The sequence below is a fragment of the Montipora capricornis genome, chromosome 4 (assembly GCF_036669925.1).
Source record: "Montipora capricornis isolate CH-2021 chromosome 4, ASM3666992v2, whole genome shotgun sequence".
Taxonomy (NCBI): Eukaryota; Metazoa; Cnidaria; class Anthozoa; order Scleractinia; family Acroporidae; genus Montipora; species Montipora capricornis.
In genome coordinates, this window is record NC_090886.1 from 46,677,991 (window position 1) to 46,687,990 (window position 10,000).

Below are 10,000 nucleotides of genomic sequence, written 5' to 3' on the forward strand. Positions count from 1 at the left end.
CTGGGTTTTAAGGAAATTAAGTTCGTAACCTCGGTTGACGAGATAGTCCATAAGTTCCTTACAGCGTTGTTTGTAAGTGTCATTGTCGGAGCATATGCGTCGAAGGCGAAGTGCAAGGCTATATGGAATGGAACGTTTAGTGTGGGTGGGGTGGCATGAGGAGATGAGTAAATATTGGTGTTTGTCAGTGGGTTTAGTGTAAAGATCGGTTTCTATGAGACCATCCTTGAGTGAGACCATCACATCAAGGAATGAAATATTTGTGAGGGAATGCGAACAAGTGAATTTAATGGTGGGATGAAGGTTATTGAGATAATCGACAAATACTTTCAGTTTATCTGAACCTTCAGTCCAAATAACGAAAATATCGTCCAGAAACCTAAAATATAATAATAAAATATTAGGTGGTAACTTTCAAAATTTTAACCGAGTGACGCATTGGGGAGGAAAATCACTATTTTACACAAACACTCTGTGCTGTGTTCTCTAAACTTGCTGTTTGGGAAGATCTGTATTCAACATATTAGAATAAGATATGTTTATACAAACCTGAAAAGCGTGATTTTGGGATGAAGACCAGGATGCTGTGCGCCCGTGTGATACAGGCAGGCCTCCCGAGTCATGACTATCAGTACTTGAAATACTCAAGGAGCTCGGAGATCGACCAATCGCATCGCTCCCACTGCGCGACCTCGGTGACTTGACAGAGTTTCTTCTTTGCTTGTCTGTTGAGTGGGAAAAAAACATTGTGATCTGTTGTTTGAGTGGGAAAAAAACATTGTAACAGATGCAATCGACAGCAAAATCAATGAGGGGCTACGCTGCTCTTTTCTATTTCCTATGACTTCATACTACTTACGGGGTTATGCTACTTATGGGGTTCGAATATTTAAAATTGAGCAGATTCTTCCATAAAATTTCCTGGCATTCGACCTCACCTGACATTTTGCATGGATCGTGTTTGTCGAAGTACCTTTCCAGAGTGTCCCAGCCTCCACCGACTCTTACCATAACGTGTTTTCGCATTACCTGAAAGAAAAGAATCATAAGCATACTAGCCTGGCTTCTGAATTTATTTAACTTAAGATAGCCTTAAATGACCTAAGATGCAGTTGTATGCCTCGTAAAGAAAGTTATTTAATCCACATCCTAATCAGATTCACTATATCTTCAAAGTATGAATTCTCATCTCGGTCAACCATTTTCTTGGTATCATTGTCTTCAAGATTTCTGCCACGCTTGAGAAAATATCGAGAGTTAATTCCTTTTACTGTATTTTATTGACTCTCATACACCGTGACAATTATGACCAATAAAAACAAGAGTATGCATTGCAACTTCCTTACCCTGACAAATATCAGATTTTTGCTTTCTCCCATTCGGTACTTTCCTTCTGCAACGCGCAACACTGGAAACCGCACTGGGCATGTGCACTGCTCCAGTACTTGATAAACCTGCATGTCAATTCAGTGTAAATCTGTTAGTCCCGATCAAAGTGGCCTCCTACAACAATAGTAGTAGACACTACACTAGATGTTCTTTGAAAATTGCTTTTTGAAAGTTACAAGGCATGCGTGCATCGAAGTTCTCGGCAAATGCGTAAAATACCGGTGATTGAGGAGAATAAACTCGTGCGTAATCTGAGACAACAAGGTTGGCTCGGTATAGTTTTTGCAAACATTTAAAACTTTGTTTTCAAACGAAACAAATCATTAGTTTTCAAAAATGAAGGCTACTATTACTCGACGTCTGAAAATGTTGAGAGTAAGTGGAATGAGTAACGTAATCTTATGTTAAAACAAGATTTAGAAACCAAAAAAGGATAAAGGGATTACATAAACAACTTTAATACAATTGCTGACGGATGCATCGTCGAGTTTCATAACATCGAAGATGTTTAGAAATGTGCCAATAGCATTTCAGTGAGATTAAAATACTACGAAATGTCATCGGTAATTAAGCAAACGCATATCCTGGGGAAAAATATTTATCCTCAGCACAAAAGAAAACTAATTAAGTATCTATAATTTTGTCTAAGAGCAAGACAAGATGAACACAAGGCATCAAAAATATAAACTCACATTTTACTTTGATTCGTGTATGTGTGTTGCTGTTTTTTTTGTTTGTTTGGTTTTCAAAATGCTTTCTTTCGTGATCAATAAAAAAACGTTGTTTTCATATTCAAACGGAGCTTAAATTAAAATTCTGCCGAAGAATCTTAAATATAGAACTTGAAAACTGAGCTAGGTAGCAAATAATAACATAAAATGTTAAGGAAAGGATCCGCATGTCAGTTGTCAGGATTTTGGTGCACGTGGCTATGCTGACACGGTCACTTTGCATAAACACTGCAATAATCAGTAATCTCCTTCTGGAGGGATAAGCAAATGACACTTGGGGAATTACAGTGCTTCTATGGAAATCTGTTTTCGACAACATAGATGATTCTTTTCAAATTTTGAACGATTTAGCTGTGCCACTTATCGTTTTCGGTTGTTTCAATTTTACTTGGGATATTTTCGGCCTGCCGAAAAAAATACCGTAAAACTGCTATTACTATAAATTTCTAGTGGTTTGTGCCAAAAATTAACTAACATTGCTCTACAAGACCTTCAAGAGATCAAATTTTTCAAAGCAAAGCCATTTCATGCATTTTATCTCACCTACCAGGTGAGTTCCAAAGATCACTTACATCGGTGAATATTGGTCGTTACCTCACTGAATTTTTTTTCCGTCGAGCATTTTAAATTCACCAATATGAGAAACAGACATTTTTTTCTGCTCTTAAATTGTTTGAATAACTTTTAATAAAACATCTCGGGGAAAAGCTGTGTGTTTGAAAAAAAGGATAAAAATGCAGGGAAAAATGCACGGCCTCACCATGTAACAATAATTTACTCTCCGACGGAAAAAAACACGTGCCACTGTATAAATAAAGACCTGCTTAGTTTTAATTTTAGCTTACAACAAAAATATAGAGGGCACACTTTTGATTTCGGTGTGCAATTAAAGCTAAAAAGAATTTGGTTTGTGCAAAATTGAGTCATCGATCTTCATATTATCTATCCACAATATAATTTAATTTCCATGAAATCAATCATGACGAATTTATATGTAAAGCAGGATCGCTTTTGTCTACTTGAAACGATAGATTTGCATTTCTTAAACCCCTCGCTTTAAAAGGATTTAGATCGATTTGCTTTATTACCTTTTTTTCTCATACCTTATTTTTCACATCAACGATCTTCATATTAAACATGTGAGGTGTTTGCTTTCTCAAAAAGAGAACCAGAGATTAAAACTGAATTTTGAGGATAACATTCTGTTTCTGGTTGTAGCCAGGACTGTGGTTCGACCGGTAAAATGTTTCTGTTCCGATCGACTGTCAATAAAATTTTCAACAATCGCAAATCTAAAATCTTTGCGGACAACAAGAAAAGTTACTCCTTTTTGTCATGCAAACAGGCAGGGAAATCAAGCACAATGGACTTCTGATGAAAACTCTATATGATAAAATTGAAACTGTCAGACAAGACTAATTTAAATAATGGTGTTCTAGTACATATTTCATAGATAGTGCTGGACTGGTGTCATAAGTATTATATTCCATGCTGAGCGATTCTTTTTTCTTTTTCGGTCTGTACTTGTTCACTTGAATCATTCAATAAAAACTCTATAATCTATTGACATTTTATTTTCTAGCTGAAACGACCTCTTATATCGCATATACTCACAAGATCATCTAGGCTGTGTGATTTGTGTTCCTTTTTTAACCGAATCATGGGTTCCTCCATAATTTCGTCTGCGGGTTGCTGTTCAATCTCTTGGTCGATTTCATTCTCCATTCTCACCAGATCTGATGGTTCTAAGCCAAATTTTACACTTATTCGCGCCACATCCATTAATGTCAGAATAACAGATTTCTCGTTCTTGTGAAGAACGAGATCTTCAGTCTCAAACATAATAACGTCTGATACTCCAAGTTCGCGACACCATCGGATAAAGTTTGCGACGTTATCCCTTGCAATAAACGAGCCACGAAAAGCAGTCCTTTCCTTATAGGTAACGCCGCAAGGTGGAAACATATTTCGAGGTATGGATGGGTTTTTGCCGAGAAATTCCTCGCCTGTGCGCTGAATCGTGTTAGCTAGTCTGCACAAAACAACTCCTGTCTCTAAATCTTCCAACAGCGTCTCTACCGTGATCACCAAACTCAAGATACTCGACATCCATGCGGCCAGATCTTCTTTCATAGCCGCCATACATCTGTCGGAAGTACCTGATCTATCTTTGCTGCGATCCGCCATCTTTCCACCACTTTTGTATTTGTTAATAATCAGAATATCACTCGCAAACGTAAATGTCGATTGGTTTGCTTCTGATGGTTTTGTACACTATTCGCCGGGTCACTGATAACGCACTAACTGCATGTCCCTTAGCTGATTTTTGCCGCTTCGACGCTTCGGCTGTGTTCATGGAAACGACATCAGTACACCCTTGCAAAACCTTGAGACGCGCGCACGACGTTAAACGTGGTATCGATAAAACATTCATAAACCTGCATTTTTATTGCAGCCGTTCGTGACTGCTTTGTTTACAATTCTAAAGATAGTTGTTTTCCATACTTATGATCGCACGCTTCGGGTGTACAAAACATCAATTGTTAATATGACATACTAGTCACTTTAAATCTCTCTTATTGGATCATATCAAAGCAAACAATAAAATTTTCGTACGTAACCTCTGGCAACTTTGTGAAAACGCCAGGGTCGACATATTTTTGCATTTCGAACTTGAAACCTTTAAGGGTCTGCTTAACGTTCAAGTTGACTGGTAAACTGTGTCATATTTGGTCGTGAAAAAAGCACGGTTTTAGACAGCGATCTCAAGCGGCCCTCATCCGTTATTTAAATACTTCGAGGCCGGGGTTCTGTCTTTGTTCCTTAACATGCATTTGTTTATCGTTCCTCTTGGTTTAAGTAAATATATCATTATTTTGGTGTAACAAAGATCTGTGAGGCAACGTGACGTTTAGTGAAGTTTTAACATGACACACCAAGGTCAAGCCCTGTTGTATTGGGTTTCCTTCAAGAAAGAGATATAATTAGTCCATTACGTGATTCCATTAATGGATGAAACAGAGTGCAAAAAAAAAATCTCCGAGAGCTCCATTAATCTTGATTGAATGGGGAATTATCAACGCAATTGCCGTACTCCTTCGCTATCAAATTGAAATAATTAGCACTTATCGCAGGGTTGATGTCTGATGCGACTTTTGCATCATCATTACCCCAGAGCCTAAAAGAAATAGAAACACTTTTTCGCAGTCATGTGGTCAATTATCTATTAAATATATTCTGTGGGCGTTTTTAATTAAGAAACCTGCGAAAATTGCTTATCTGCAAGACCGATACTCGAGAGGGGAGTTGAATAGATTTTAATTTGGTACCTTTTGAAATGCTCAAAACTGCAAAAATGGCATGGTGGACATTTTTTCACGAAATCCGGACAGCTGCCGACATATTTTCTTGCTTTTTTACGAAAAGTGGTGCGGAAAAAAAACTGCAAATGTTTGGGAAAAGAATAGATAGATTGTATACAACTGCTCGAAACAAAAGAGGTGTCCGATCAATAATTTCCAAAATAGCGTAATGCCACGGAATAGGACATTTTCAACAAACCTTTGGAGACACCAATAACAATAGAGAAATGTATGCCCTAAGGCAGCTAATGAGAGATCTCTACTAACTTTGCGTCCACTAACATGGCGACGATGACGTCACGTAAAAACTTCCAATACTTACATACATACCCGGGGGGGGAGGGGTACTACCTTATAAGGGCTTAATGGGGACGTGCGGCCAGCCAGGGTTTTTCGGGATTTTTGTTTTAAACAGGGTATCGAATTTATCATTTTTTGTCTTAATCAGGATATCGATTTATCAATAAAATTTTTACAAGCTCTTGTTAAGTAATATTGACTTCCGTTGACTTTGGCATTGATACCAGGCACATTAAACAGTCTTAAACGGGGTAACAAAAATGGGAATTCTGTCTTAAACAGGGTCAGGATATGAGGGGCCGCGCTGCACCTCCTCACCCAGGGATATATCGTTTCCTCCCCCCCCCCCCCCCCCCCGGGATACATACTATTAAAAGTAACGTCACAAATCTACTAATCCCCGAAATTTAACGATCTAATTCTGTTTACTTTTTCTTCGGTGTTCGCTTTTATTCTAATGTCATTTGAGAGTTCATTTCATTTATTGGCTGCAAAATATATCCATGACTTGAGTCCATATTTGGTAGTGTTAACTTTAGGTAAAGATAAAGCATATTCTCCAATGTGTTTGTCAACTGGCTTGCCGGATATGGTAAAGAAATTTTTCTTTCAAATTTCTTTAAATTCGGAACCATGTCAGCTCAGTTGATAAACCCATTTCTTTGTCAGTTCACTTCCCCACCAATCAGGGGCACCCAACGATAATCTTCGGTTAAATAGGTGTTCAGGAGACTCAAACTGTTCTAAGAATTTTCAATTGGTTCTACGTTGCCAAACAGCTATGGATTTCTTTACTAAAACAGGGGAAAGTAATTCCTTACGTTTTCGGAAGGGATATTTTTGCAATTTTTGGCACTTAAACAAGTCACCTATCAGTTTCGGATGAGCAAATAGTTTACTCAGTCATTGCCTAAAATTCTCGGACCCTTCAATTCAGCTAAGATATCCGAACAGCTCAAATTCCTCTAGGTGATAAAAATATCTCTTTTAGACAGTGTTTTTACATTACAATGAGCCTCAAAATGTCTCTCAAAGGCTCTTGGCTTAATGTTCTGGTTGGCTGCTCTTGACCGATACTTCACCACACTTTTTTTAGAAACTGATTCCTTTCATCCGTTCTTTTGCCATGTATGGCATAAAGCAGAAAGCTAAGAGGAAGATGTATCATCCTTGTAAGGAAGTGAAATTTGAAGAGTAGTTGCGTAAAATGTCATTGATGGAAACTGAAACTAAAGAAGATTGCACTCACATTGGTTCTCTATATATATTCATATTCAACAAAAAGATTTCATTTGCTGTGAGTCTGTTCACCTCCATCGTACAGGTTTCGTATCAAAGCAGTGCAATATCGCACTTGCCCTCTGGTTCTGAAAGACCGCACACCGCTATGGAGATCAGGTGCCCACAATGGAACAGACAGTTCTCTGCATTATTTAATGGTAAGTGTTTTTTCTGGCCAAGTTTGAGGCCGTTATCGAGCTGAGCAACTAACAGCCTCTAAACTGAAGGCACCTGCCGCATCATTTACAACGTGTTGTGTGTAAATGTAGACAACCCTATTCATAGAGTTCATTATGCCTAAGATCTTTGCCTCGGATGCAATTTTGACAGATAATTAGGCGTTCATATGTCACGGCAGTGTCAAAGGGTGTCCCATAGCATTTCTCGTCCTGTGTCGTCACGCGACGCTCCTTTGCATTTTGCCGCGAAATCGAAGAGTCACGTCAGGCGTTGGCCCCTGCTGTCAGCGGAACCGTGACTGACTTGTTCGAGAGCGGGTGAACGTCTGTCATTAAAGCGAGGCTTCCGGTAAAACCTTTGAAGCTTTCGTGGAAGAGATCGTAGATCGATTTTACCTTCCGTTACGATGGACGAGGGCCTCCGTAGGTCTTTGACCAAACAGGCGTGCTTAGAATATGCGCGTGATCTGGGCCCGGTTGTTCGAAAGCCAGGATTATCGTAAAACTCTTGTTTCATGTTTTCATCTTTTTGGTGAAAGTTTCTCTTGCTTATTTTTGTTTTTCAAGATTTACTTCTCTTGATGTAAAGTTGTGCCGAATATCATCAACGTTGAACAGCATTTTGGGGTAGAGCAATAAACTCCTTGGCTAATTTTTAATCTGGGATTAGCGTTAATCTGTTTTGAACAACTCGGCCCTGATACGTAAAAAGCTCAGCAGCTTTTGGATAGATTTCGTTCATGTACTTGCTCAGAGCTGGGAGGAAGTGATTGCAAATGCACAATTCAATTTGAATGGACGTTTACCACTCAGCGAACGTGACCCAAATAGAGAGAGATTATACGTAATCGATCTAAATTACATTGTTTTATAGAAAGGGGAATGCAAAATGGTGAAACGTTTGGTGACTCATTGGCTTCTCCGAGGAAAAAGGAGCAGATGGAGAACTTGAAGAGGAAATTTCTTAACTCTACGTCTATTTTTATCTCTGTTTTTAGATTCTTCACCAGCACGTTATTCCGGATATTTAGACCAAGAAGACGATCTGGAAATTCACTCATTAATCTCTCCTGTCCGCAATTTGAATTTCCCGCGAAGCAAAAATATTTCGTACGCCCCTCGACTTCGTCAAAGGCCGATAGATGAGGCTTACAATGGCATTAGTAATCCATACGTGTTAGTCATCAACAATGTCAATTTCCTATCTAGCAAAGATTCACGACCGAGAAATGGTGCGAATCACGACCGAGACAACATAAGAGCGTTTGTCAAAGAAGCTGGGTTCGAAAACGTTGTTGAGCGTTCTGACTTGTCTGGAGAGGAGATGCTGGAATTAATGGAGAAAACTCGTCAAATAGGAGAGTTAGGTGAGTCCATTTTGGAGTGTTCTGTAGCCTATCACCAAGTTCTCTCTCGATTACAGACCTTCATCCCTAAATCACTGGCCATCAATGGGGAAAGGGGTGGGAAGTTGTGGTGATAATGGTTGTTATGATAATGGTGGTGGTGATAATGTTTGCTCCGATCCCGGAGCTAAGGGAACTTTAAAGTCACCCATTCCAACAGTTTTGTAGTTAAGAGCAATATATGTATTAAAAAAAAATTGCATAAATATTATCTTCCCTTCAATTACATCACATTGGTGATTGTGTCATCATCATCATCATCATCATCATCATCCTTGGTCACAAGCTGATGTAATGCTGTATCATCATCAAAATAATAATTACTATTATCATTACTACTACTATTATTATTATTATTATTATTATTATTATTATTATTATTATTATTACTATCATCATCATCATTGGTATTAACAGTTGTTATCATTAACCTTTCTTTGCAGTTGATCACGACAGTTTTATTTGCATAATAATGAGCCATGGAAACGAGAGGGGTATCCTGGGAGTAGACTGTCAAACAGTGGCTGTTGAGAAAATAACAGCCAAATTCCAAGGTGACCAATGCCCCCAGTTGTCAACAAAACCAAAGCTGTTCTTCCTTCAGGCCTGCAGAGGTGAAGTTGATGATGTGGGATACTTGGTCCATCAAGGACAAGGCAGTCATGTTTGTGCAGATGCAGGCGAAGAAGGTGAAATGCCTGTGAAATTGCCATCAGATGCAGATATCTTGATTGCGTACTCAACCACAAAGGGCTATTTATCCCACAGACGCTTTACAGTAAATATCAAAGATGCAGAACGTTATGGAAAGATCCTTGGCTCATGGTTTATATCCTGTTTGATGCAAGTCTTACAACAATATTCCCACAAAGAGGATCTCATGACAATGTTAACTAGAGTTAACAATTCCTTGAGCAAGCAGTACTCAGAACCTGATGGGTGCAAACAGATTTCATGTCAACTTTCCATGCTCACAAAAAAGGTTTACTTTGTCAATTTTCTAGGCAAGAATCAACAGCAGCAGGCATGGTGAACAATGAAATAATCTAGTTAACAAGTTGAACATTTGAGAAGTGTTCCTTTCAACGTTTTGAAAGACATCAGCCATTTTATTAACAAATCAAAAACTTAAGAAAAAGACGACACTTTTTCAGTTTTGAAATCATGTTTTGACGGAACCACCATTAGTTACTGCATCCTGAGAGTGAATATTAAGTTAACATAAACGTTTTTAAAACAATAGATGGTACATAACAGGAATTACTATATAGGTGGACAACAAAAGAAGAAGTGCAGAGAAACAAACCTAAAATTTACTCTCACAATGCCCCCCAACTGACGAGAACAACTAG

General features: G+C 38.5%; 2 protein-coding genes across 2 annotated transcripts in view; one reads left to right on the forward strand and one right to left on the reverse strand.

Moving 5' to 3' along the window:
* The window catches only part of LOC138047151 (GAS2-like protein 3), a 14,755-nt gene extending 10,093 nt beyond the window's left edge, over positions 1-4,662 (reverse strand). The window contains exons 1-4 of the mRNA XM_068893880.1: positions 3,735-4,662; positions 1,347-1,454; positions 939-1,029; positions 550-725 (exon numbers count right to left, since the gene is read on the reverse strand). Of these exons, the coding sequence (XP_068749981.1) occupies positions 550-725; positions 939-1,029; positions 1,347-1,454; positions 3,735-4,307 (948 nt within the window). The 5' untranslated portion in view covers positions 4,308-4,662. The remainder of the gene's footprint in view (positions 1-549; positions 726-938; positions 1,030-1,346; positions 1,455-3,734) is intronic.
* A 2,417-nt stretch (positions 4,663-7,079) lies between these two features.
* LOC138044808 (caspase-3-like) overlaps positions 7,080-10,000 on the forward strand; it is a 3,324-nt gene continuing 403 nt past the window's right edge. The window contains exons 1-3 of the mRNA XM_068891225.1: positions 7,080-7,221; positions 8,241-8,609; positions 9,092-10,000. The exon at positions 9,092-10,000 is cut by the window's right edge and continues 403 nt beyond it. Of these exons, the coding sequence (XP_068747326.1) occupies positions 7,170-7,221; positions 8,241-8,609; positions 9,092-9,681 (1,011 nt within the window). The 5' untranslated portion in view covers positions 7,080-7,169 and the 3' untranslated portion in view covers positions 9,682-10,000. The remainder of the gene's footprint in view (positions 7,222-8,240; positions 8,610-9,091) is intronic.